Source organism: Crassostrea angulata, chromosome 5 (genome assembly GCF_025612915.1).
Source record: "Crassostrea angulata isolate pt1a10 chromosome 5, ASM2561291v2, whole genome shotgun sequence".
NCBI classification, from domain to species: domain Eukaryota; kingdom Metazoa; phylum Mollusca; class Bivalvia; order Ostreida; family Ostreidae; genus Magallana; species Magallana angulata.
In genome coordinates, this window is record NC_069115.1 from 9769351 (window position 1) to 9797172 (window position 27822).

The 27822-nt window shown below is 31.9% G+C and overlaps 3 protein-coding genes and 1 pseudogene across 4 annotated transcripts; all 4 read left to right on the top strand.

Annotated features, from left to right (window-relative positions):
* Positions 1-3045: 3045 nt before the first annotated feature.
* LOC128183779 (uncharacterized) lies at positions 3046-8212 on the top strand (annotated as a pseudogene).
* A 6231-nt stretch (positions 8213-14443) lies between these two features.
* Positions 14444-15566, top strand: LOC128185960 (uncharacterized). Its single transcript, XM_052855678.1, has 2 exons — positions 14444-14959; positions 15246-15566. The coding sequence occupies exons 1-2, from the start codon at positions 14686-14688 to the stop codon at positions 15386-15388; spliced, it is 417 nt and encodes a 138-aa protein (XP_052711638.1). The 5' UTR covers positions 14444-14685; the 3' UTR covers positions 15389-15566.
* Positions 15567-18501: 2935 nt separating this feature from the next.
* On the top strand, positions 18502-21618 carry LOC128182992 (uncharacterized). Its single transcript, XM_052851777.1, has 4 exons — positions 18502-19034; positions 19146-19278; positions 20437-20557; positions 21366-21618. Exons 1-4 carry the CDS (start codon positions 18964-18966, stop codon positions 21563-21565), a joined length of 525 nt encoding a protein of 174 aa, XP_052707737.1. The 5' UTR covers positions 18502-18963; the 3' UTR covers positions 21566-21618.
* Positions 21619-24155: 2537 nt separating this feature from the next.
* On the top strand, positions 24156-27542 carry LOC128184653 (multiple epidermal growth factor-like domains protein 10). Of its 2 annotated transcripts, none has more exons than XM_052854216.1 (4): positions 24156-25185; positions 25295-25353; positions 25607-25741; positions 26616-27542. In XM_052854216.1, the coding sequence occupies exons 1-4, from the start codon at positions 25076-25078 to the stop codon at positions 26843-26845; spliced, it is 534 nt and encodes a 177-aa protein (XP_052710176.1). In that variant the 5' UTR covers positions 24156-25075; the 3' UTR covers positions 26846-27542. The 2 variants fall into 2 exon arrangements, with proteins under 2 accessions (XP_052710176.1, XP_052710177.1); XM_052854217.1 differs by having other exon boundaries at positions 26625-27542.
* Positions 27543-27822: the final 280 nt, after the last annotated feature.

Sequence of the window (27822 nt, forward strand, 5' to 3'; positions counted from 1 at the left end):
TAAGAGTGTGTGTTTCATCTCTAATGCAATAACATTGATCATGTCAGCTTTTGATTTTGTCTATGCCGTAATGTTATTTGTTTTCTATAACTGGAACACATTAACAATTGTGGACCGAATTACGATGTCTAAAACGACAATATCAGTATCTTTGTGCTAAAATAGATATGTACATTTCTTCTATTCTGGTAATATTTGATGGTGGCTATAGCCTTTAGAAAGATAAAGCCTTCGCCATTTTTAGAAAAACGACAGTAACCCAATAACTGTTACAAAAATTATAATGGACAAAATTACTGTTGATCAAAATAAAGGGCTTAATTTTTGTTATTCCTATTTCATTTCATTTTGTCTTTCTTTCTTGCCATGTACTTTTTTCAGATTTATTACGATTATGATTTCCTTTTTTAAGAATGTGAAATCGGATTTTACGGAGAATTATGTTCTAGTCCATGCTTATATCCACACTACGGGAGAAGATGTCAAAAGAATTGTAGCTGTTCCTGGGATGTTTGTAACTTTGCAAAAGGCTGTTTTGGAGGTGATTGTGCTTTTAAAGCGAAATAGTTATTAAAGTAATGACACAAAATTTCCGTAAGAATTCTAAAAAAAATATTCTTTTTCTTTTAAAGGAAACGACAGCTCACATTATCCAATGAATTATCTGCAGAGACCAACAAAAATATCCACCAACATCAGAATAAAAAATGCCATAGTGGTGTTGTTTTCACTTTTAGTATTGACATTCCTAGCCTACATTGGATCATTTTTTATTCACAGATGTAGAGATGAAGGAAACATAACAACACTTCAAATTGAAATAACTGTATATGACCATTAAAAAGTAACACGTGAGAAAATGTCTTCAAATACATTGGCCTTCAAAAATATAAGAAAGACTCCAAAATTTAGGGGAAAAACATTTATTTTAGCTCATTGGTGCTGAAAGATTAAGTGAGCTTTTCTGATCACATTTTGTCTGTCGTCCGTCCGTCCGTCCGTCTGTTGTCCGTCTGTAAACTTTTTACATTTTGAACTTCTTCTCTAAAACCGCTTATCCAATTTCAAGCAAATTTGACACAAAGCATTCTTATGGGAGGGCAAATATAAATTGCAGAAATAAAAGTCCGATCTGTATTCAAAGCGGAGAAAACCTTGAAACTGTAGAAAAAGGGGGTGCATTTTAAAAAATTTTCTTCTCAAGAACTACTGAGTCCAATTCAACGTAGTTTAACATAAATTATCCTTATGGGAAGGAAAATATAAATTGCAAAAATTAAGGACTAATTCTGTTTCAAGTCTGAGTTATTACGAAAATGATAATAAAGGAAAGGCGTGTTTCAATCAGGTAAATAGCTTCGGGTTCGGCATCCTGTAAAATGGGAAGGCAAGACTTGGGCTGGGCAAAACAAAAGATTGGCAGTTATTAATCTGCCAATCTCATTAAAATTTCAGGATATTTGATGGACCAGTATATTTGTATTCGCTGTAAATATTGCTGCAAAATAATGCGTATTTGGAATTCACGATTGCCGATCTGCCCCGGCTTTTATTTTGCCACGGCCCGGGTTTGCTTACCCATTTTACCAAGACTCGTATTCCATACTTCTAAAACGAGGTTTTTTGTTTAAAGCAGCCATGACATTATACGAAAAAGGGTCTATCTGACTATGATGAATTTGCTTGTTCTGCAACAGTTCGCGTATGAGGGGAAATTTTTGAAACATGCAAAATATATTGGAGTAAATTGAGGCTAAATATTTCAATGCGTTGACAGTTTCACAAATGACGTTGGTGTTAGCTTGTTCTGATTTTCGTTTCATTTTCATTATTTATGCTTTGTAACCTGGGAACTATCGTCTGTATTTCGTGATTTTTACGTATCAAATCAAACAAAAACTTCGGTAAATCAAACAGTTAACTGTTTACCTGCGCAAATTAAGCAATATCTGATGTATAAAAAAAGTACTGAAATACAATTCATTCTATCGGTAATTCGGTATTATCTTTTGCGTAATGGTAGATTAATGCAATAGGTTTTGTTGAGAAGCTCGGCATTTTCTCTAGTTTATTCAGTTTAAATAGAGTTTGATATCGCTGACGGAAATATGTAGGTATATACATGTATATATATGATTTATTTCGAAAAAATAAATTGTGTTCTTTATTTGTTATAGTGCATGTTTCTTGTGTTTAATTGTTTACAATTTCTATTCACTAACCATATTTGAGTGTTAAGCTTCGAATTATAAGCAAGATACAGAGATTTGCTCACAATTCTATGTTTGTACACAGAACTTAAAAACTAAAGATTAAAAAAGTAAATAATTTGTCAATAGTGTACAGTAGGAGTAATAATGACGAAAAAAGGTTCAGTTTACAATACAATAAGTTGTTAAAGTTGGTTTCTGGAAGAACAGACTTTGAAAATTTTCTTAATAAATATTGACAAATTATTTACTTTTTTAATCTTTAGTTTTTAAGTTCTGTGTACAAACATAGAATTGTGACATGTGATCCCTGACTGTGTTTGTGTACATTTGTATAAACTGATTTTAAACCTCAAATACCAGTGAACTGGCCTTGAGTTAATAAAAGAATTGAAAATCTTAGGACATTCTTTTTTTTTCCATTTTAAATGCTGAATAGGAGATACCAAGTTCAAAATCTTAAGCTGGATGTAATAAACTCATGTGAACAAAATATGACTCAAATCTAGGCGAACTGTGAGCTCTGTATCTTGCTTATAATTCTACGATTGACGCTGTGTTCAAACATAGAATTGTGAGCAAATCTCTGTATCTTGCTTATAATTCGAAGCTTAACACTCAAATATGGTTAGTGAATAGAAATTGTAAACAATTAAACACTTCATTTTGTTTGTCTTTTTTTCACAGAAAAATGAAACATAATAAGGAAGTAAATTGAGAGCTTAAACGTATACTGCCATTCTATTTACATGTAGCTGCAGATAATCAACATGGTATATCTGAAAAAGGAAGATTTAAACGACTGAAAAGAGTACACTTGCAAACAAAAATCCTTGTAGAACGCAATATGCAGACTTTAGAATAAATATCATAAAAAATATAGCGTTATGAGAATATGTGCCATGAAAACTGGATTTTATATAACTTTTGGATTGTTAACATTAATTGAAGATGTCGTTCTCAAATTGTAAGTTAACTGTATAATAAACACTATCTGTATTAAAAATAATTTCATGATATCTTATGAAATAGTATGTAAAACAAGAATAATATATAACAAACTGTTCCATCATGGATAGTTTTTTTTTTTCAAATGACAACGTGAAGAGGCCCAATGCAAACATCGTTCATTTTAGCAAAAATAGCAAACTGATATAACTCTTATTCAAACAGCTAAAATAAATCAAATACAAAATCATCTGAATAATTAACTGAAGGTTTTTCTTTCTTAGTTTTGTTTCTGTTTTATATTTTTTTTGCACATGTTTTGACATTGAGGCCCCTATAAAGATAATGATTTTCCTCTATATTTTTCTACGTAAAAAGTATGGCATTGTGACCCCACTTTCTCTCCATGAATAATAATTTTAAAAAGTAGTACTACACCATCTAAGGATGCTTCCATTGGTTTTGAAGGAAAGAGATTTTAAAGATTCTCATTTTATATTTCTATGTAAAAAACTGACTCTCCAATTGTGCCCCCACTCTACCCAAGGGATCATGATTTGAACACATATGAACCTACAGTACACGAGAAAGATCCCTCATAGATTTAAACTTTTCTGGCAAAATTGTTTTTGAGAAGAAGATTTTTTTAAGATTTTCTTCTTTATATAGTCCTATGTAAAAATTGACCACCCAAACCATTGTGCTAGGGATCATAGTTTTAACTTACAGTACTTGACTACCTAAAAATGTGAAATAAGTGTCAACCTTTCCGACAAATGGCTCTTGACGATAAGATTTAATATATCCGCGATACGTTCCTATGTAAAAATTCACCCCCCCCCCTCAATAGAGGCACATCTCTATCCCAGGAGATCAAACGTGAATCTACAATGCCAGAGGATGCTTCCACGTTAGTTCCATTTTTAAGGCGATTGCAGTTTCTTTTCCTTTATTTTTTAAATCGAAAAGTAATTTCAGAGCAAAAAAGTTTACTGGTACTAATCTGAGAAGCATTTCAACAGTATATTGTTTTAATTGAACAACTAAAACATTTTACAATGAAACAAAGGGTTCGCCAAAATGTTCCGACCAATACTAGACTTGAGCACACAAACATATGTAAAAAAGAAGTACAATAAAGATCCAGTATTTTGCCAGTTACGAAACAACTGACATTTTCGATAATTTGTTGGGGATAATATTTAATGTGTTTAAAATTAGGATATATTTTTTTCTGTATAAAATAAGGGGTTTTTTTATTAGAAACTTTTATACACCAATGGAGTAAAAATTGGTTCATTGGTTTTTTTTATTTGCAACTGAATCTATTCACATTCAAAAAGTAGGATCATAACATATTTTTGTTTTGCATACACGTTAAGCTCTATGTGTGGAACATTTTGACCCCCCAAAAACGTATCCCGTAAGCAATAACAATACAAAAGTAAACGGGTTATAAAATATATTAATTAACAGATAAAAAGGAGAGAAGGAAAATTATCAATCCTTTAAACATAAAAAATATGATGAATTAAAAAGGTCACCCCTCATATTGAAAAATAAATGTAATTACTTACAAAGACATTTAAAATCGTTTGTTTTAATTTTTAACTTTGCAGTTAGATTTTGTTCCCCTGGATACTATGGATATCGCTGTCAAGAGTCATGCAGGTACCCAACATTTGGCCTTAGTTGTAAAGAGATATGTGTTTGCAGACAGAGTTTGTGCAATCACATAAAAGGATGCCCGCTTCCATGTGACAAAGATTAATGTTGCAATAACATCAGGAATATTTTATTATTTACCAAAATATGATATTTCATTGATGTTTGATTCAATATTCGGTGGGTTTTTTCTGACAAGATTCCAAACTAAACACTTTACTGCATATTTACGATGAACATATTTCAAATATATAGCCGGAACTTGCATATGATTACCGGTATGACGTTCTAAAAGTATTGGGCACAGTGTTTGATTATACTGCAAAAGATGTTTACCTTAATAGCCTTGGTAACATTGTCAAGATTTAGACTTTATTTCCGAACGTCAATGTATACAGTACATACATATATACCCAGCACATTTCTAACAAGAAATCCATATGATATTTGGATATTATCACTGTGTACAATTTATAGTATTTGGAACATCCTTGGTTTTGTTTTGAATAACGTATTTTCTATCTAGCAATCTGCCTGACAAAGAAAAAACCAAGTATACGATTAAAATAAGATTTGTGTATCGTTTAAACATTGACAACACAATTTATCCCCAGTAGACCTAACAGACAATGTTAAGCATTTCAATTATAAACAAACGTGGGGGAAATTTAAAATTTTCAATCATAACACGTCAAGTTCTTAAAACATATCGACATAAAAAATCGTGTACCAGTTGTTTATAATATGAAGTACACTGAGACTAGCCAATAAGGGTATGTTTACTTTTGTTCTTTGTACAACTGGTACATCACAAGTATCAATGATAGGGAAATTCCTTAAGGAAAAGTCCATACAGATTTGCAAATATGTTGTATTGTTGTAAACAAAAGTATTGTCAGTTAGTAACAAAGCTATTCATCGAAATGTCCACACAAAATTATTTTTCAATCATTTCTTAAAATGTTTATTAGAAAACAGTCTTAAAGCTGAAAAGAAAACACAGACTAATAGGAAAAAAAATTAAACACGCATGAGATTGTAAAATCGTTTTAATGAGATATTAAAACAGAAAGATGTAAACAGATAACTATGCTGTGGCCTTGATAAGAACTATTAATATCATCACTCAAACAATTGTGTATAAACTGCGCAATTATTATGAAATTAACCTATTAATCACTCTGTTGGAAAGTCCATAAAAAGGCCAGTTTGAATATAATTGTGCAGTAGTATGATCTCATACGTCCAGGTATGGGACGAGGGTACTGTATTTGTTATAATTGCAGTCTCTATAGAGCTCTACTATCTCTACTATCGCATGCTTGTCACAAATTACATGTTTTCTGTCAACCTTTGACTTATGTTCGTGTTCATACTCATGTTTGTACCGGTGTGGGAGACTGTAGGCCCTCTACGCTGTGATGGACAGGTTGACAGTTTTAATACTGTATTTGGAATTGAATTACTGCTTTTAAAATCGGGCACTGAATCGACACTCATGATCAGCACACATGGTCATGACTAAACAAAACTGTCCGACATAGTTGAGAGGGTATATAAACGCATGTCGTTTTGTTAGAGATCATATTTGAATTATTATTGAATACAATTATACGACACGGCAATAAAATTGTATAAAACAGTTACTCGGACTTTCCTTGAGATAATAATAGGCAACAGACTTTGCGCGGTTAGCCAAGCGTCTTACAGAGAGAGAGAGAGAGAGAGAGAGAGAGAGAGAGAGAGAGAAAAAAAGAGAGAGAGAGAGAGAGAGAGAGAGTGAAAACCCATAGTGTGATAATCAATATCGATAACATGTTTACAATTAGTTAAGAGTTTGGGTTGTGGTGATATGAGCATTTACTTCAAGGAAAGAGATAAAATTCATTCTAGAGGGAACTATGGGATGGCTTTTTTGTAAATAATGTTATGTAGCAGCTTTCATCTAAATCAGTAATGGATTTGTGATAGATAGATAGATAGATAGATAGATAGATAGATAGATAGATAGATAGATAGATAGATAGATAGATAGAAAGATAGATAGATAGATATGTGATAGATATACTTGTATCTATCTATCTATTTATCTATCTGACTATCTCTGTCTGTTTGTCTTTTTACCGTATCTATCTATCTATATCATTAGTATAAAAATAGTTTTCTTATAATATTTTAGAAAGATGAAATATTAGTTTTGAATTAAACTTGTTAAATTGCATATGCATATTTTAGCTGCGGTTTGTCCGGTGGCTGCCAGCAGCAATGCTCATCTCCAAAAGTACGTTGCAGTACTGTTTATGGCTGCCAAAAAAGTAAACCTAGTGAGTTTTTATTTTGATGCAATAATGTAGCATTTCTGTAGTGCAATTGAAATTACTTAAATCATTTCATTGATTTTTTTTTAAACATTCTTTTGAGAATTGCTTACAAAACCGCATAACTACATGCATGTTTACTAGTTTAAAGACATTAATTATATCGCCCAAGAAGAAATCCTTTCAACAAAACGCTTACAAAACATTGCTGCATCTAATAGAGAGACGATTCTACTTATTTACACATTAAATTGTTTACACGAGTAGAAATGTTCATACATGTTTGATTAAAGGTATGAATACATCCGGTTTTTTTTTTTATTTTCGATTTTATCGACAGATACTATTTGTCCATATCTGAAGACGAAATCAAGTTTTGCTCCAAATGAAAAAACAACAATAACAGGTCGTGTTTTAATTTGTTTTGTTTAGGGTTTTTTTTTTGCTTCAAACGACATTCATACGTCATTTAAAAAATAATAAACATATTCTAATTAGATATAACATTTTATCAAAGATGACATCAATGGATACAAAAAAAGAACAATGTTGCATGTAATAATTGTCTAGGTATCAGAGGAATACAGACGGAACCATTGGTAAAGAATAATTCAAACGTTGACGAAGGGGTCACGTTGGAAACACAGTTGGATTCACAACGAAAAAATGGGCCAATCAATGGTAATCCATAACAAGCTTCATTTCTCGATTTCTTAGTTTGATTTTAATTTTCATTGAATATTATAAGAATTAATCTGAAAGGTTGTTACAAAAACGTTTTTTTATGCATACATGTGTAATGCTAGAAATGAAATGTAGCGAAGTGTAGAGCTGTATTAATGTACATTTAATAAAAAATCTTTTCAGAAAAGGCTATGAAGGAGCAGATAGAAAACACAATCTTAACAAAACCAACACAAAAGAGCAAAGTTACGTGGATGCACATAGCTATTATATCTGTTGGTGGCATGCTGGCAGTAATAGTGATTGCGCATGTTATCGTATCAATAATCAATTGTGTCAAGGTTAATTGCAGATTAACACATCCGTAAGCCATTTGTTTTTGTTTTTTTTTTTTTTTTTTGTTTTTTTTTTAGTTGTTTTTTTTTTGGTGTCTATTATAATGATTTACAAACAAATTGTGTATTCATTGGAATAAAACGTTTATTTTTGTATATGTTCTCTCTTGTTAAGGTCTTCCGTTTTCCAACGGAAGACCTTATTGTTTTCGTTCGGTTTCTTTTTCCCTATTATTAAGGTCTTCCGTTTCCAACGGAAGACCTTATTGTTTTCGTACTGTTTCTTATTAAGGTCTTCCGTTTCCAACGGAAGACCTTATAGTTTTCGTACTGTTTCTTATTATTATTATTATTTTTTTTTTCCAAATTTTGTGCACGCGATTTCTCGAAAACTATTCGACCGATTTTCAACATTTTTTCACAGATGATGAGTCATTATCTGAATTTTATATGTTTTTGAAATTTTTGTTGTCGTCACTTCCGGTACCGATTTATCGACCATTTTGTAGTTTTTTACGACCTATTTTGTGCAGAGCTGATCTCAGTAACTATCAGAGATATGACTATGAAATTTTCAGGATAGGTAGTCTATAGTCTGAAGTTGTGCACTATTATTTTGTTTTACGCCAGTGGCGCCATTTCTTGGAGCTCGCCTGGGCACGAAAATTGAGTACGAATTTTCATTCAAAAATTTCAAACGTTTTGATCTGTATCTTTTTATCAGTTGATATTTTGTTAAGATATATATAACAAAAGTGGTAGATAATTATAAGTTCTTTCCAACGAAATCAAGAAAAAGGGGCTGGCCCCTTTTTTTAGGGGCCAAGGCACTCGTAAACTCTATTACATATAACTTAAAAACGATAAAGATTTTGTAATGCATTATAGAAGCAAAGTTGTTGATCGTACCAATATCTATTCGAAAAAATCATTGCCACGCCCATTTTTTACGTAATTAGGGATTTTTAGGGGCCAAAGTACTTAAACTTTGACGAAAAATAACTAGAGAAGTATACATATTTTGTTAGACATCATAGAAGAGAAAATGTTTGAATAAATGATTTAAATCGATTCCACTGATCAAAACACGAATTTCTGTCCCCATTAAGGATCTAGAGGACTGGCCCCTAAAATATTCAATCATTTGTATCTCAAAAATGATCAACAATTATACATGGGTGTAAGAACAAAAAATGTTTGTATTCTTAAGACCTTTTCAAAGAAATCAAGAAAAAGGGGCTGGCCCCCTTTTTTAGGGGCCAAGGCACTCGTTAACTCTATTACAAATAACTTAAAAACGATAAAGATTTTGTAATGCATTATAGAAGCAAAGTTGTTGATCGTACCAATATCTATTCGAAAAAATCATTGCCACGCCCATTTATTACGTAATTAGGGATTTTTAGGGGCCAAAGTACTAAAACTTTGACGAAAAATAACTAGAGAAGTATACATATTTTGTTAGACATCAAAGAAGAGAAAATGTTTGATTAAATGATTTAAATTGATTCTACTTATCAAAATACGAAGTTCTGTCCCCATTAAGGATCTAGAGGGCTGGCCCCTAAAATATTCAATCATTTGTATCTCAAAAGTAAACATCAATTTTAGATGGATGTAAGAACCAAAAATGTTAGTATTCATGAGACCTTTCGTATAAAATCAAGAAAAAGGGGCTGGCCCCTAAAATTAGGGGCCAATAGACTCCTAAACTCTATTACTCATACGTTAAAAATGATCAAGATTTTGTAATGCATTATAAAAACAAAGTTGTTGATCGCAGCAATATCAGTTTGTAAAACCCATTGATGACGTGTTTAGAGATTTTAGGAGACTAAAATCTTAAATCTTTAATGTGCTGTATGTTAAAAAGCAAAACTCTTTGTGAAGCATTTTAAAGGATATTGACATTCGTATACATTATCTAAAAGGAAGTGGTTGAGGGAGAATTTTGAAATTTCATTGATATCTTAATCGAATCGTTTAAAAAATTGAACGGAAGACCTACTCGTTACTCGTAACGAGATTGTATCTAGTTATTATTATTATTTTTTTTTTCCAAATTTTGTGCACGCGATTTCTCGCAAACCATTCAACCGATTTCAATCATTTTTTCACAGATGATGGAACGTGACTTGAATTTTATATGTTTTTTAAAGTTTTTGACGTCGTCACTTCCGGTACCGATTTACGGCCGATTTTGTAATTTTTACGACCTATTTTGTGCAGAGATGATCTCAGAAACTATTAGAGATATGAGTTTGAAACTTTCAGGATATGTAGAGTAAAGCTTGAAGTTAGGCCCTATTAAATTTTATGTCAGTGGCTATATTCCTTAGAGCTCACTGAGGCACAATATTTGGGTACGAATTTTCATTCAAAATTTTCATACGTTTTGTTCTGTATCTTTTTATCAGTTGATATTTTGTTAAGACATATATAACAAAAGTAGTAGATAATAAAAGGTTCTTACCAACAAAATCAAGAAAAAGGGGCTGGCCCCTTAATTTAGGGGCCAAGACGTTCGTAAACTCTTTTACAAATAACTTAAAAATGATAAAGATTTTGTGATGCATTATAGAAGCAAAGTTGTTGATCGTACCAATATCTATTAGAAAAAAACTATTGCCACGCCCATTTATTACGTAATTAGGGATTTTTAGGGGCGAAAGTACTTTGACGCAATATAGCTAGAGAAGTAGACATATTCTGTTAGACATCATAGAAGAGAAAATTTTTGAATTAATGATTTAAATCGATTCCACATATCAAAACACGAATTTCTGTCCACATTAAGGATCTAGAGGGCTGGCCCCTAAAATATTCAATCATTTGTATCTCAAAAATGATCAACAATTTTAGATTGGTGTAAGAACAAAAAAATGTTTGTATTCTTAAGACCTTTTGAAAGAAATCAAGAAAAAGGGGCTGGCCCTTTAAATTAGGGGCCAAGACACTCGTAAACTCTTTTACAAATAACTTAAAAATGATAAAGATTTTGTAATGCATTATAGAAGCAAAGTTGTTGATCGTACCAATATCTATTAGAAAAAAATATGGCCACGCCCATTTATTACGTAATTATCTTTATGAGCCAAAGTACTTAAACTTTGACGCAATATAACTAGAAAAGCAGAAATATTTTGTTAGACATCATAAAAGAGAAAATGTATGAATTTATGATTTAAATCGATTCCACATTTCAAAACACGAATTTCTGTCCCCATTAAGGATCTAGAGGACTGGCCCCTAAAATATTCAATTATAAATATCTCAAAAATGATCAAGAATTTTAAATGATTGTAAGAACGAAAAATGTTTGTATTTCTAATACCTTTTCAAAGAAGTCAAGAAAAAGGGGCTGGCCCTTTACAAATATGGGCCAAGGCACTCTTAAAATCTATAACAAATAATTTTAAAACAATAAAGATTTTGTAATGCATTATAGAAGCAAAGTTGTTGTTACTTTGTTACTTTATTAAGCATTTGAAAGGATATTGACAATCGTATACATTATCTGAATGGGAGAGGATGAGTGGAAATTCTGAAATTTTATTGATATTTTAATGGTATCGTTTAAAAAATTGAACGGAAGACCTCCTCGTTACTCGTAACGAGATCGTATCTAGTTATTATTTTTTTTTTCTTACAAAATTTGTGCAGGCGATTTCTCGGAAATGGCTGAACCGATTTTCGTGAAACTTTCAGATCTAATAGATATTAATCCGAACTTAATATACATTTTTTTATTTTGATGACGTCATTTCCGTTCTTGAGAAAATGACGTTTTAGCGATTTTCAGAGGGTCGGCTTGTCCAGGGATCTCCTCCTAAACGGTAAAAGATATTGAGTTTAAACTTTCAGGGATTGTAGACAAGAGATTGTAGATGTGCAATTTGGCATTCATATTTGTCATGCTCAAAAGGCGTTAAAGCTCGCCCGGTCCCGAAAATTGAGACTAAAAAAACGTCGTAATTTTTCATGGTTTTCTTACTTTATCTCTTTTTTGAAAAATATTTTGTTAACACATGTAATGCAAAAAAAGTTCATATTTACAAGACCTTTCATTTGATATCTAGAAAAAGGGGCTGGCCCCTAAAATTAGGGAACCAAAGGGCTCTAAAGTCTTTAATCTGTAGCCCTTTACTGAGAGATATTTTGTGAAATGTTATAGAAGCAAATATGTTTATCTCACAGTTATGTATCCAAGTAATGTAACGATTTTGTCATGTATTACGTAATTAAGGGTTTTTAGGGGCCAAAAGTCCAAAATTTTGATCACCCATATCTCAGAAAGGAAAAATATTTTGTAATGCTAAACAGAAGAAAATTTGTTCAAATAAATGTTCTTAACAATATGCAACCTTCAAAATTTTGTTAAACAGCCCCTATAAGGAGATAAGGGATCGGCCCCTAAAACCTTCTATCTCATATATCTCCAGAATGGTAACAAATTTGTAAGCAGTTGTTGAATAAAATTTGTTTAAAATTAAATGACCTTTCATTTGATATCAAGAAAAAGGGGCTGGCCCCTCAAATAAGGGGACCAAAGGGCTCTAAAGTTTTTAATCTGTAGCCCTTTACTGAGAGATATTTTGTGAAAGGTTATAGAAGCAAATATGTTTATCTCACAGTTATGTATCCAAGCAATGTAATGATTTTGTCATGTATTACGTAATTAAAGGATTTTAGGGACCAAAAGTCCAAAATTTTGATCACCCATATCTCAGAAAGGAAAACTATTTTGAAATGCAATACAGAAGAATAGTTGTTCAAAAAGATGTTCTTAACCATATACAATCTTCAAAATTTCGCCAAACGGCCCCTATAAGGAGATAAAGGATCGGCCCCTTAAACCTTATTTCTCATATATCTCCAGAACGGTAACGAATTTTTAAACACTTGTTGACAAAATGTTTTCAGAATTAAATGTTCTTTCATTTGATTCCAAGAAAAAGGGGCTGGCCCCTTAAATTAGGGGATCAAAGGGCTCTAAAAATTTTTATCTATAGCCCTTTAATGAGAGCCATTTTGTGAAAGGTTATTAATGCTAGATTAGGTATAATACTTTTCTATATCCTAAAAATATAATGATTTTCTCTTGCGTTACCCAATAAGGGTTTTTAGGGAGGAGATGTAAACAAAATTAATCTTTTCAATCTTGATTGGAAGAAATACAAGCATTTAAAAAAGCAATGTAATAGAACTTATAACAAGCGATGCAATGAAGCATAAGTACTTCACTCCTTTTTTTCATATCATGTTTTGTTGTCGAAAATCAAAGTCGATGATGTCATATATTCTTCTAAAAATCGGACGGAAGACCTCCTCGTTGCTCGCAACGAGATCGTGTCTAGTTTGTTTTCTTTTTTTAACAAAAAAAGAAAACACATTAAATTTTGTAATAAATTCAAAAGTCAAAAGCCAAACATGCAAATGTGATTTACCTCTGCCTTAGTTTATAAAAATATCATTTAATAAGTATCATATTTATACCCAAAATGTTTCAGAATTAACTACCTCAAATGCATAATTGGCGGATATACCTGTTTGGGATAATTGTACAGTTAAAATTTACTTTTGATTTCTGCGTATTATCAAGAAAATATATCGAACTGCATTATTTTCTCCTTATGGTTAGACGCTCTAAAGAAAGAAAAGAAACACATCGTACAGTAACGGAATACATGCGTATAAATTCCAGGTTAAACAGACTGCCAAACATCAAAAGGTATATGGATAAGAATTGACTATTATTAAATCAAGGTCGATAACTTATCGACGAGTTGTCCTGGGTTTTTTTCTTTCTCTTATTTTTAAATAAATTAAAATTTACAGTATTCTTATTGAACAGATGAAAGTGTTCTTTTTGTAGATTGAGCTGAAATTGATATTTGATACTTTTTCTACTGATCTCTCTATATTAGGAAATGAATGGTGTCCTTGTTGTCTGCGTCAAAAAGACACTCGGTTATTATCTTAAAGGCGCGGTAAGTTTACAACGGACAACATTAGTTTACTTGAGAGAGAAAAAATAATATTAAAGGGCAGAAATACGCTTCCGTACAAATATATTTCGAGGATATATTTAATGCCACCCATTTTATTTATTTACTTTCTTTGCGGGGGGGGGGGGGGGGAGATTTACTCCGGACAGCAAATCTGATTCTAACGAAAATTCTCTGTAAACATTTACTTTTAAATAAATTCTTAAATGTCCTGCCTACCTGTATAACCAGTCATAAACAAATGTGTTTCCCAGTCAGACATAAAAATAGACTCGGTGAAGCAGGTGTGCTTATTTTAAAGTAAAAAAACAATAACTTAGACACAGTAAATTTTAGTTGAAATTTCATCAGTAGATATTATTTTAGCCAAATCTTTAAACTCTAATTAATTGTTAGACATATTCATGTACACAGTTGTGGGCAAAAAATTAAACCTAATTATAGAGCTAAGGAAATCCGAAGGAGCAAATTTAAAGTGAAAGAAGAAACGATAGCTACTTGCATAAAAAAGTCAACAATGACAACAAGAAGCGGGAGGAAAATAACAAGATTCAATGAAGAAGAGTCAACATCAACGGAATGTGACGAAAAAACCATGCAAACAAGAACCCAACAGGTTAGAATTACACGTGGAAAAGATAAGACTTCCTTGAGAGAACATGGTGCCTCTCCGTATGCCAAGATGACAACGTGTGGTAAAAAAGAAAATAAAACATCGGTGACACCCGAGAAGCACACGGACGAGACAGAAAGTGCAGCTGATCTTTACAGCCCACAACAGCTATTGATTGGTAATGATTTGTTTTTTGGTTTTTTTTTTGCTTGTTTGTTTGGTGTTTTTTTTTTGTTTACAATTACTATTATTTAAGAGCCTATTTTAGTACATATGCCAAGCTTCCATACATTTATATTTTATATTCTACCTCACATTCCATTGATAATATCTCCTGTTACACATCATATTGGATCTCTCTCTCTCTCTCTCTCTCTCTCTCTCTCTGCCGCCTTAAAGTAATTATTGTATAAGAAATAGATAGGCTCTCAGTTAAACGGTTTCTTGTCCATCTTTTATTGCAGTAACTGGACCCGGCCGAGGTACAGGTAAACACAATACAATAATGAGCACCCACCCAAAGATGGCCAGTCCACCCTCAGCACCTCCCCCACCACCCAGCAACACAAGATACATGGACGACAGCTGTGGCCAGTATTTAGCTTAAACAAGTGTAAAATAAGGGACACTTATTATAGATTCATTTATGCATACGTTGTCTATCTTATACATAAAATATATTTTCGATTTAAAAAGTGTTGAAAAAATGAAAAAAAGTAAAGAACGAAAAAATATTAATGGTGCATCTTTGTGTAGAAATCAATAAAAAGGAACGTTAAAATCAATCAAGGTTTTTCATTGTCTTTATTCTGAATTTGATTATTAGTTATGTCAGGTTGTCAATTTTGAATTTACCGGTTGGTAATGAAAACAATATCTACAACATCACAACTAGATTTCGTGTCATTAATTTTGTATTTACTCCCCGTTGAGCTAGTGTGCGCGTACGCCTATTGTTCAGCAAGATCCACATTACTATCTGTTTGTTTGATCATGGAAATACCGTTGTATTTGCTCTCCGATCTATGGTTTAACGTGCAGTTACTGATTCTAAATCCTTTAAGAAATGAAGATAATAATTTTTCTATTGATCGACGTATCAAAGAAAAAATTGACCGGAAAACTTCATCAATGCGCGTAGCGCATTGATGAAAAAGTTTTCCGGTCAATTTTTTCTTTGATACGTCGATCAATAGAAAAATTATTATCTTCATTTCTTATCATTTAATAAAACATTTTCAAATAAAAAAATGTGAAGTGTTATTGATCAAAAATGTAAATAATGTAAATGAAGCGGCGCGTATGAATACAAAACAACAACAGCAACAATATTCAAAATGGATACGCCTGCAGCTGATGCAGAGCTACTGGGCTGAATTTAATGGATTAAACACAAATAGTGAGTTAAAATCTGAACCGGCTGAATTGAAAACGAAAGGAAAATACATGCGATAGCTTGTGATATCATTCACTGTGCAGAAAAACTCGTATTAAAACTAGTTTTCATGTGAGATCGCTGGAATATGCAACTGGACATTGATAACCGTCCAAGGAAAAGCGATCGTGGACGAAAATAGCTGATATATCGACAAAGAATAGTATGTATAAGCGACTTTTGTAAACTTTGTGGTAACTAGATAGCCAGTGATGTACTTAAATGGTATATATCTGCCGCTTGGAATTCACCGAAGGAGTTGATGCATTACTCATAGCCTTTCTTTACGACGCTTATTTTGATGACCGGTCATCTACGTGTGTAAATTTAAAAATTATCGTTACCAAATTTGAACAGCAGTGTTACCGTGAAAGTTTATATGCCTATATGTTCGTTATAATATTGAAATCCTTAAAAGGAACAGCCAGCCTCGCTGTAAATGTTGATTGATCTCAAGCAGACGAAATCGTGAGAAGACGCTTAATTTTCTATTTCGTGAATCAAACAAAGTGTTTTGTTTATTTTTGAAGGTTAAACTTTCAAGTTTTTATATTCACAAGTTTGCATTTTGTTTCCTGACAATAAAACAGACACAACTGTACATTTTGTTGACAGTGTTTATCTTGGAAATTCCCGTTCTATAAATAGTGTTAGATCAGAACAGTTGAGAAAAGTAGATCCGGCGAAAATTTTATTGATGCAGGTATCAAAGAAATTTTTCAACCAATCAGAAGCGCCGATATCTCATCAAACGAATAAATATTAAATGATATGGGCATCAAACTCTACACTCAATTAAGGAAACAAACATTATTCAAATTACATAATGTATGTCCTTATTTATAAAATTTAATGTATTTTACGTGTTTTGTTTGTTTGATTGTTTTTTGTTCCTTGTGTATATGAAATTATTTTTTTCCTGTTCATGATTTATCCTTAATATTAATTTATGCTTTTAGCTACTTTTAGAGAATTATCTTTGGGTAAATGTAGTAACATTACTATGTGTATGAAATCTTAGTTTTCTGAGTACATGTAATTCCTCTTTCTAATGGGCTAATGAATTAAACAAAACTTACCCACTCTAGAATAATATCACTTTCAAGTTCGTAGTTATTCAAATTATTTGTACTTTTTTGGTTGAAAAAATAAATTAGATATTCACGAAAATATTTCTTAAAGCAACTGAATTAATGCATGATAGGGTATTTTTTGTTTCTCCCCACCCCCCCCCCCCCCAAAAAAAAAATAAAAATACGAGTGCATTACATTTTTACCGTTTGAAGTAGTTCTTATTTAAATGTTATCCAAAGATTTAATATTTCGATTATAATAAAACGTGTAAACTAGCTATGTCCAAGACACGATGTAGTATCGATATTGATGATATCGACGATATTGTATCGATATCGATTCACTAATTTCAATAAAATAGAACTTACATGCATATGTACACAACTCGGGAATTAACAGCATTATTAAGACGATATACTTTTTGCTGCCGTCTGAATTATTTTTATCAAATCTTTTAAGATTTTGTCGTAATAAAGATTGGGGTTAGTTAAACATTTGTATTTTAATCGAAATCAATTTAAATGTCAAATATAGAATGTTGATCTTTTATGAAATCTACGAAAGCTAGTTTGCCTATCCTATTTAAAGTACGTTTCAATGTAGAATATATACAGCATTGAAACATTAAACAAAATACGGTGTTTCGCATCACATTATATGATGCAACTAAGGTTATTTTCAATAAAGCATTATAATTATTTTATAGATACAACACCACGATATTAAATAAACGTCACAACTTTTGACGAAAATTAGAGAAATAGAATAAGTCAATCATTTATAAATTTTAATGACAAGCAATTGGTAAATGGTTTCAACTACTTGTTTCTTTGTTATATTTTAAAGAAATCTTACCTGTGTCATTACTTTCTTCTTGAGTGTAATAAATACGGTTAAATGAAGTTTCTAATATAACGCAACAGTTATTATTATATATTGCTAAAAAAGCTCCTTTTTAGTCGTGGAAATTCAAGAAAAAGAAACTTAATGGGATTAGGTGATTTATACATTTATATCGCACTCTTCGTGTAAAAGTAATGCATTTTGAAAAAAAAAATTACTCATTCTAGTTTGGATGAAGACTTATGTCAATACCATTTTGTAAAGAAATATTGTTGTGGGGTTTTTTGTTTGGGGGGGGGGGGGGGGTTGGGGGTTTGTTTTGTTTTTGTTTTTTTAAATAAACAAACAGTTAAATATCATGTCTGTAAAATAGTTGCAGTTTACACTTGTTCCCCTATATTAATACATTATAAACATATGTAAGATATGCTTGTTTAATGGAAAGTTGAACTGTCTTTTATAGTAAGCTTTAGTGGCTGTTTTTCTCTCTCTTGATTTTCCATTTTTTTATGCCATGCAGGCAATACAAATCTCTATATATCATAAATAATTCTGTGACAATTTGTTTTGTATGCATTGAATTTTATGTTAAACGTCGTGCCAAGACTCAACGAATACTTGAGTGACATTAAAAAAATTATAGTGTTTTTCTATTGTAATACATGTATATTTATAAATTAATTCTAATTGGTTGAATTATTATTGTCATTAAACTTAAACTTCCGTACTAAGGTCAACTTTGATTGATAAATATGAAAATCGAAAACATGTTTCCAAAACAAAAGCATTATATTCTCCAAGTGCGAATGCTTGTATAGAGTCTGAAGGAAATGTTTATTCTGTTCTATTTACTTGTAAATGGGATGATTCTTATTTCGGCATTTGACAAGTGGCTCACAATGTAAGGTTTTAGAAAATATGACATCATTATATCAAATTGTTTCTTTCGTTCTGGAAATAAACATGTTTTTATGATACTTAATGGTACAATGTATATTCTATTTTGTATAAGAAATTGTCCATCGGGATTTTATGGAGTTATCTGTGATAAAAACTGTCCGTATCCAAATTACGGTAAACGTTGTTCTCAGACATGTGACTGTCCCGAACTAAAATGCAACAATATATTCGGCTGTCTAACTCAGGTAAGTCTTATTGATTAGGAGACAAGTTGCTGTCCTTTAAAAAAGGACTACAATACGTGGACCATTTGCATGTGTTTCCAACGAAAACGTGAAAGCCTTAGGATTATCAGAGATTCCACCGACTCTAGCCCTCTGTTTTTAACCACTAAATTTGTACGTTGTATTACGTATACATGTATGTATAGCCCTGCCTTTTTATCTCAGAATTTAAAGGATTCATACTTCTGAAATAATTATGATCTATATATAAATGAAGTTTGCATGTATAGTATCAGGCATTTGGTGAATTCTACCATTTGCGCACACATTACGATTCGCACTACTTTGTTAACTATGCAGTGACAGCTTTGTGTGAATTAAACATTTCATATTTTGATGCATTTTTCTTGAGATTTAAACTGTTATAGTGACATAATTATTCAATCATACTTAAATGCTTAAAAAATTTAATCGGGAAGTTCTTTAGCCTCGCCTACTATAAATGTAAAGTTAAGTTACATGATTGTGTATTCGGAAAACAACAAAACATTGCAAATTATGCTATTTGATGCATGTTGTAGTTTCGGCATAACATTAACTTATTTCATAATACTGATTGTTCATATCACATGCCAATCATTTCTTTAAAAGGAATACTTTGTTTCTGTACTGTTTACCGACAACTTTGATTTACAATTACAGCGCCTTTGAACTTATGTGTGCATATGGCACGGAATCCCGATCCCGATTCAGATAAACGTGTGCTAGCCTGGTTTCCTAAGCTACCCATTACCCACAGGAACCAGACTAGCTCATGCACAGGCTGAATTTTCCCCATAGCATTCGGTTTAACCTCGCTTATATATTTTCTGCGTGGACCTCAGGGTCCACGCAATAAAAATTCTCGTCACTGTGCTTTGTAAAATATGATTAACTGGCATTTTAAGCATTTTTATACTTTCAGTTAAGATATTGCCAGCATGATGTGAATGTCAAAATCACTATTTTGTAATAAAAATATTAAACTTATTCTTGAGAAATTGAAACGAAACGTACCTTGTAAGAACTAGTTTTGGATACACCCCAAAGAGCATCTACATCGCAAGCAAAATACTAGTAATGTATTGAAATGCATTTATAAGCATTCCTTTTTTCTTGACATGGGCTATTTTCTTTCAGCTAGAAACCGAGACCCCAACCCACACGCCATCAAACAGTAAACCCATCACTCAAGATGGCATCGTAGAAGCGTATACAATTTACACCCAAAGTTTGCCACCGAAAGACACCAAACTGACAGGTACGAAATTACTAATACTGGTGCTTGAATGTTTTAATTGTTGGTTTTCATATTCATAGCTTTGGTCGATTTGGCATGCACTTGAGTCATGAGAAGTTTGGAAAAAAATGAAAGCATATTTATAACTATAATATTAATGTTAAATGATGCCAATGACACACTTATTTTAGACAAATATTTAATGATATATATACCATCAACCATATGTCCACATTTATGTATGAATAACGATTAAGTCGGGATAATATTACTTATTATGTATGTTACTTTCTAAATATTTGTTTCGTGTTGAAATGACGTCCATAAAAGGCAACACGAAACATTGATGTATTTTTATGTGTAAATAAATATATAAGAAAGGAATGTAATTTAGATGACGTTGCGTACTCCATGATGCCATCAACATTTTGTCATTTGCCGTCTAAAAAGTTTTAGACGGTAGAGTACAGCGGACAATGCCGTATTTATGATATGTGAGCCTTTATTCAAGTCAGTTATCATGCTCATGTGAATGAAATACCTTAATGGAGTGAAACATGAATAATGCCCTCTCCCTCATATTATGGCAATGTAGATACATCAGTGTCAAAATAAATAAAGAACTAAAATATTGCGGTCGTCAGAAGTAGATAAATGCTTATTTGATATGGCTTCATGTTAGCTTTGAATAGAATAACATTGTACTTATAGTAGATTATTGTGTTTGAAATCATCGGAAGTCTAAGAATATTAAATAGTTTAACTTTTAGTGCCATTAATATTTCATGTTTGATGTTTATTTCATTACTGGTATTTATTTCCTTTTAAGCTGATACTGTAACTGTCACTGACGAAACTATCGTCCAAACAGTCACATTTCGATGGAGCCAGAGTGATTGGGTGACAAGAAGCATCTATGGTACTGGCGTGCTGATAATTATCCTGGTTTTGTTTCATATCAGCATTTCAGTTTTGCGTTGTGTGAAAATGAAAGGCACACTTGAAGACATGCAGTCATCTACAACGTAATTGGAGAGAGAGAGAGAGAGAGAGAGAGAGAGAGAGAGAGAGAGAGAGAGAGAGAGAGAGAGACAGACAGACAGACAGACAGACAGACAGACAGACAGAGAGAGGACAGACAGAGACAGACAGACAGAGACCGACAGACAGAGACAGACAGACAGACAGAGAGAGAGAGATAGATAGAGAGAGAGACAGAGAGAGAGAGAATAGTTATTTAGTGTATTGTGTATTGGCGTAAGATTATTAAACACATCATATTTTAAAAATGTGTTTGCGATTTTTAACAAAAAAAGAAGTTAAATAGCTTCCAAATTATAGTTCACGCATTAACCATAGTGATGATTATAAAAAAAAATGTTTCATCTTAATTTTATTTAATAGAAAAATATAAAATACAACGAGATAAATCTTCTGTCTCTTAAATCTGCTGTAATACTGTTAATACTTCTTACAAGTAGATAGGCATATATTGTCCCCCAACTCTCCGCTTTCAATGATGTTTGGTGGAGCAAGTGTCTCCAATATGTAAATATGCTCTCATTTTTACTAAATACGCACAATTGAAGAACATTTTTAATGTATAGATAAAAAAGGTGCTGCTGGTGGTGGTTAAGTGGAGTATAATCTAAATCTTTTTTCCTCCCTGGCCTCTAAGGAACAGTATTGAAATAAGCTTGTTTCATCGTTAATATCATAAGTCGTTATAATCTTGTTCCTCAGAGAATAAAAAAGAATAAAACACTAACTAAAGGTATTTTAAAGTATGGCTCACTCCCAACCCTATGGAGAGGCATCTTGACTTTTAGGGTCATTGTTTGAATAAACGTCACTCTACAATATGTCGGGAAGTTCATATCAATTTTTTTTGGTCGTATTCCGAAGCGAGCTCGGAAGAATAATATCTAAATTTATAATTTATTTTTAACATTGCTTAAAAACTATATCACCTTTAAAGGTGGCTACCGATTAAATACTAGTATACTAAAAAGTCCTATAGTCAGTGATGCTATATTTTTGGTTGAAATTGGAGGGGGGGGGGGTTAAGAAAACGTAAAAGAGATTTTCATCATTCGTTTTAGGTAAGTTAGATTTTTAAAAAAGTAACTCTCTAAACAAGCAAACATTTATTTACATTTTGTATTCCAATTTGGTCAGAAAAACAAAAACAAAACATCTTCGCTAAAATAATTACATGTCATCGGCTAGCATGGGGATTTCATTCTTCTCAGGTAGAATTTGCTTCTACAGGTCCATGCATGCATTTAGAAAAAATTCTATCACCTTGATAGTATTTTTTCGAACAACTTTTGTTATACCATGCATATCTTTATGTAGTTTTCAAAACATTTTTCATTAGTTAATTGCATGCATGTATAGTTCTATAATCAACAACCTCTATAATCTGATTTATACATGAGTTATCTGCCTTATTCTGCACAGACAACTGAAAACTTACGTTGGCCACTGTGACAGCTAAATATGTTCTTTACCTGACTCAGCAAAGGTAGGCAAAGGAAAGCCACGGTATCTATGATCAAAGAATTCTCACAGAAATGCCAAGTGGAAAGCTTTAAAAGAGAATTTCTGGTTACACATGGAATGTATACAGAAAGTTATTTACATTATTCAAAATATATCCTTTAATACAAGTTAATTATATAAGCAAACACAAATTCAGAAAAACACAATGGGATGTACATGTAATTTATCTTTTATTCATTCCAGAACTCTCTTGATTAAAAACAATATACTTTTCGAAACCAAAGATGACAAAACAGGAAATGTTTTTATGCGCTTGATTCGCGACTTTTACCACACTTAACCACACTTCCTCGTTTTGACATAATTAAATTTATGTATCAATCAATGAGAATGTATTGATACAGTAATATACTGTATGTATACAGAAAGTTATTTACATTATTCAAAATATATCCTTTAATACAAGTTAATTATATAAGCAAACACAAATTCAGAAAAACACAATTGGATGTACAATCATGTAATTTATCTTTTATTCATTCCAGAATTCTCTTGATTAAAAACAATATACTTTTCGAAATCAAAGATGACAAAACAGGAAATGTTTTTATGCGCTTGATTCGCGACTTTTACCACACTTAACCACACTTCCTCGTTTTGACATAATTAGATTTATGTATCAATCAATGAGAAACAACTTTTTAGAATATTTATTTTTGAAAATGGTTCGTGCCACGTTTGTGGATATGATATACACACAAATACTTCAAACGGCAGCAGCACATGTATTTGTTTAGGTTTTATATGTTTCTATTGTAAAAAAAAAAAAAAAAAAAAAGAAGTAAAGTCACATTTGTACAAAGAATATTAACTGCATTTGTGCATGCATTTGTACACGGTTCAGAATTGAAGAATTCAGAATATTTAGAAATGAGATAGTGATGGATACACACTATCAATTATTTACTAGCCATTACGTGTTGTCACCTGGGAATTGATTGTTCTATGTTTCTGTTTTAAACAATTGCATTAATTTTGTTGAAATCCACGGGGAAGCGTGTAAATCACGATTTTTTTACATGGACATAGAACGGGGGGGGGGGGGGGGGGTGTAGGAGGTAGTATGTAAATCTAGAGATTTAACATAAACTTAGAACATATTATATGAAAATAAAACATTACAAATTGATAAAAATGACTAGATATGGTTTAAATTCCAAGAAAAATCATTACTCCTCATGTGACTACTAGAAAACAGTTTGATTGGCCAATTAAGGAAGATAGAACACTTTGTATCAATGCAACTTCATTGAATGGAGATGGAACAAAATATTACTGTTAATATTTTCTCTTTTTCGAATGTCGTTATGACACCATAAATACCATAAGTACCATAGATCTCGAGCAAATTCAAATGATATGCAAAACTCATGTTTTTGTAAATTTGGCACTAAGAACATTATAATCTTCAGATGACGTCAGATGTATCTGTTTTTCTCTGTTCAATTTTGTTTTAAACTTTTATGATCATTTTTTAACCAGATAAGACAATTTCTATTTCTATGGTCAATTGCTTAGCATGTGTATTACTGTGCCTACCAATCAATAGTATTTAACATGCACATACCCATACCCTTTTCAACAAAAGACGAGAACAGGGACAATCATGTTACATTGAAAGATGGTTAAATGAACCATACATGACAGTATAAACTGGCATATCACGGTGTGGCACAAGGCGACAATAACAAACAATCTATATATTACATAGTTTGGAATTTGTTTACAGACTTTCAAGGATGAAATAATAATTCAAGTTTATGTTAGATAATTTCCTTGTACACTATATGATTGCGGATAAAATGTTTAATACTTTTTAGGATTCTTCCTATATCAAACTGGACTACATGTCTACTCATGAACCTTGTATCATCCAAATTTAGAATGTTTCATGGATATTTCATGTAGTGACTTCCCGTTTAAAAAATACCTTGTTTTACGATTGATGGCTATTGCAGAAGAGGATAACTAAACATGATATTGCATGGAGTTTTCCATGAAGTATCCTGTGTCGTCTTTTCTTTTCTACAAGTAATTCTGTATCAATATTTGATGGTGGCTGCAAGTAACAGCAACTGTGAAAGGTAACTATATTGCTTTGCACAACAGAAGTTATCAGAGTTAACAGAATTATATCTAACTCAATCATTCAAGACAGCTTTACATTATAATTATAATATTTTTGCATTATAGGAGACCTCATGGATGTTGTGAAGGATATACATTTAACGCTACTTTGGATACATGTGTAGGCAAGTATCGTTAACTATAATGTGCAGTGTTTGACTGCAAACAAAATAAAATGTAAGATTTTCATATGGTCATGATCTATATTTTGCGTTTCTTTAAAAATACAAATGACTTTTTTAATGAATTTAGCTTCTAAGAAAACAGATTTGAATAATTATTACTTTTAACATGTACGTCTGATCATCTTGCATTTAAATAATTTTGTTTCAAATGTATGGAAAATGTTTTAATGTTTTAAAATGTTTTAATTTGTAGAATGCGATATTGGATTCTTTACCTCTAATTGTTCCTTAACCTGTCCGTATCCAACCTATGGACGAGACTGTCAAAACATTTGTAACTGCACAAAAGATATGTGTGATTATGTTCAGGGCTGCCTTAAAGAATTTGGTAATGTTTACAAGTTAAAGAAGCTAGTGATTTATTTTTTTAAGTATTAAAACTTGGTCTCATAAACGTGGAATTATTAAAAAATTCATGGATTAGTTTGATAACTTTAGTCATACCTAATACCCCCGAGAAAATGTGAATCTATATCCATACAGGCAAGGTCGTATTACAGTGTATTGCCATTTTAATACACGTGAAGTTTTTTAAACAAATTGAAAATCAATGAAAACTTGTCCAGCTTTACTGAATGACTGTATTACAACCGTAACTGTTATGTTTCCTCTGGTTTAAGTTTTCATTTCTCATGAATACATATGTTCAAGATTTTGTCGAACACGTGATTGCTATCCGTCCCTACCTTAACTGTTTAAAAAAAAATTCTGGCGTCATGCAAGATATGAGCTATCCACAACTTACTGATTCAAACTATTTACTCACGCAATAAACACGATATTTTAAAGGTTTTCTCATTAGAAACAATAATTCATGTATTAAAAATCATTCATGGGTTGTGATTGCAAATATGGTCGTAATTTGTATACAAAGAAGTAAATCTTATTTGAGATGCCGTTACTGGCATGAGAGGTCGAATGATGCCATCTCCTTATTGTGAAAAATACCGCGCTTTATCCGACGCTATTATAATTTAAAGGCACACTTGTTTGTGATATGTCAGAAATTAGTTTAAGTATTGCTTTCATCAAAGAAAATCAGTTGCCGCAATGATATGAAAAATTAATGAGTTTCCTATATATTCTACATGTACATGTGTATGTAACATTTCCGCTTATTTACGTAATTGTCCAACAAAAATTGATGCTTGAAAACTGACAATTCAGTCATTGATCGAGATGCACCATCTTTTTTATTGTAGGAGTTTTAGAAAACGGAACGGCCGTGATTTCGAAGAAAATTGCGCAGAGAAAGCAGGGAGTTTCTACAAACACCCCGATGACGTCAGCTCTGACTGGATTGGTTTCTCTCTCGGTGCTGGTGCTGATAGCGTACGCCATTCAGAAGCGTTATGGTGGAAGAGACAAACCTATGCTGGACATTATGGAAATGGGTCGGCGTGAAAAACCAGACAAGTGCAACAATCTTTAGTGAAACTATTTATCCGTGTATCTATGAACATATTATACTCTAACATTATTTTTAAAATTAAAACCATTTTAACGAGAGCTTGCATTGACTTTGGGAAGTTGTGTCATACAGCACTGTGAGTTTGTCTGTTTATTTCATTGCGGGCCACTCAGCCATGGCTCTTTGAAATCAACAAGATTTGTCTGGCTTTTGAGCTAAGACTACGCAATGGGTTCATATTTTGCTTGAAACCGCGTCATTTTTAACTTGTTATGATGCAAGAAATAGATAGCTACGCTCTACTGAAAGTCCAAGGTCTTTTTAAAATGGTTCTCTTATAATTACATGTATGGATTACGGTAGTTACAACATCACACCCTCTTGATTTGATTTTATCCATTTTGGTTTCACAGTATATGGTTCATCGAAGTGTTTAAAGTTCGAAATCATAAACACGGATGTTTCAATACTGATAAAAACAGGAATAGCCGAAGAGAATGTCCTGTTATCTTTCCTGATATATACTTCATTTTATCAATATGCATTTTTTAATATCATATTACAACATGACTATTTGATAAAATGAAGTATATCAGAAAGGACACTGTCTGTATGGTCGTTGTGCATTTAAAAACATGATTCCAGACCTAGTTTGCGTATACAGTTGATTATAATTTGACTTATTTTTAAAACTATTCCACGCATTTGTTTGCATCAACTATATACCGATCTTATGAATAAAAGATTATATCTACATTGTATGTATACGCCTGTTTATTGCTTTAAGTGCCATGATTTTACTTTTCAAAAAGTCTTCTTTCTCTTCAAAAAAAGAAAAGAAATGATAAATACATGAAAATACAAAACCCGTCTTAAAAAACCCAAAACATGAAATACTCTGTCTTCGAGCATATTAAACAGACTCTCAATCATTAATTGGAATTTTATTTTCATATTACTTTGTAGGTGTGGTACAAATCACACATATAATTAATTAA

Excerpts from the sequence above, each read along its gene's own strand:
- LOC128184653 (XM_052854216.1), top strand. The coding sequence starts at position 25,076 with ATGATATTGCATGGAGTTTTCCATGAAGTATCCTGTGTCGTCTTTTCT. Across the intron at positions 25,354-25,606 it reads TACTTTGGATACATGTGTAG|AATGCGATATTGGATTCTTT; the intron begins GCAAGTATCGTT and ends TTTAATTTGTAG. Across the intron at positions 25,742-26,615 it reads GGGCTGCCTTAAAGAATTTG|GAGTTTTAGAAAACGGAACG; the intron begins GTAATGTTTACA and ends TTTTTATTGTAG.
- LOC128185960 (XM_052855678.1), top strand. The coding sequence starts at position 14,686 with ATGACAACAAGAAGCGGGAGGAAAATAACAAGATTCAATGAAGAAGAG. Across the intron at positions 14,960-15,245 it reads CCCACAACAGCTATTGATTG|TAACTGGACCCGGCCGAGGT; the intron begins GTAATGATTTGT and ends CTTTTATTGCAG.
- LOC128182992 (XM_052851777.1), top strand. The coding sequence starts at position 18,964 with ATGTTTATTCTGTTCTATTTACTTGTAAATGGGATGATTCTTATTTCG. Across the intron at positions 19,279-20,436 it reads TATTCGGCTGTCTAACTCAG|CTAGAAACCGAGACCCCAAC; the intron begins GTAAGTCTTATT and ends ATTTTCTTTCAG. Across the intron at positions 20,558-21,365 it reads GAAAGACACCAAACTGACAG|CTGATACTGTAACTGTCACT; the intron begins GTACGAAATTAC and ends TTTCCTTTTAAG.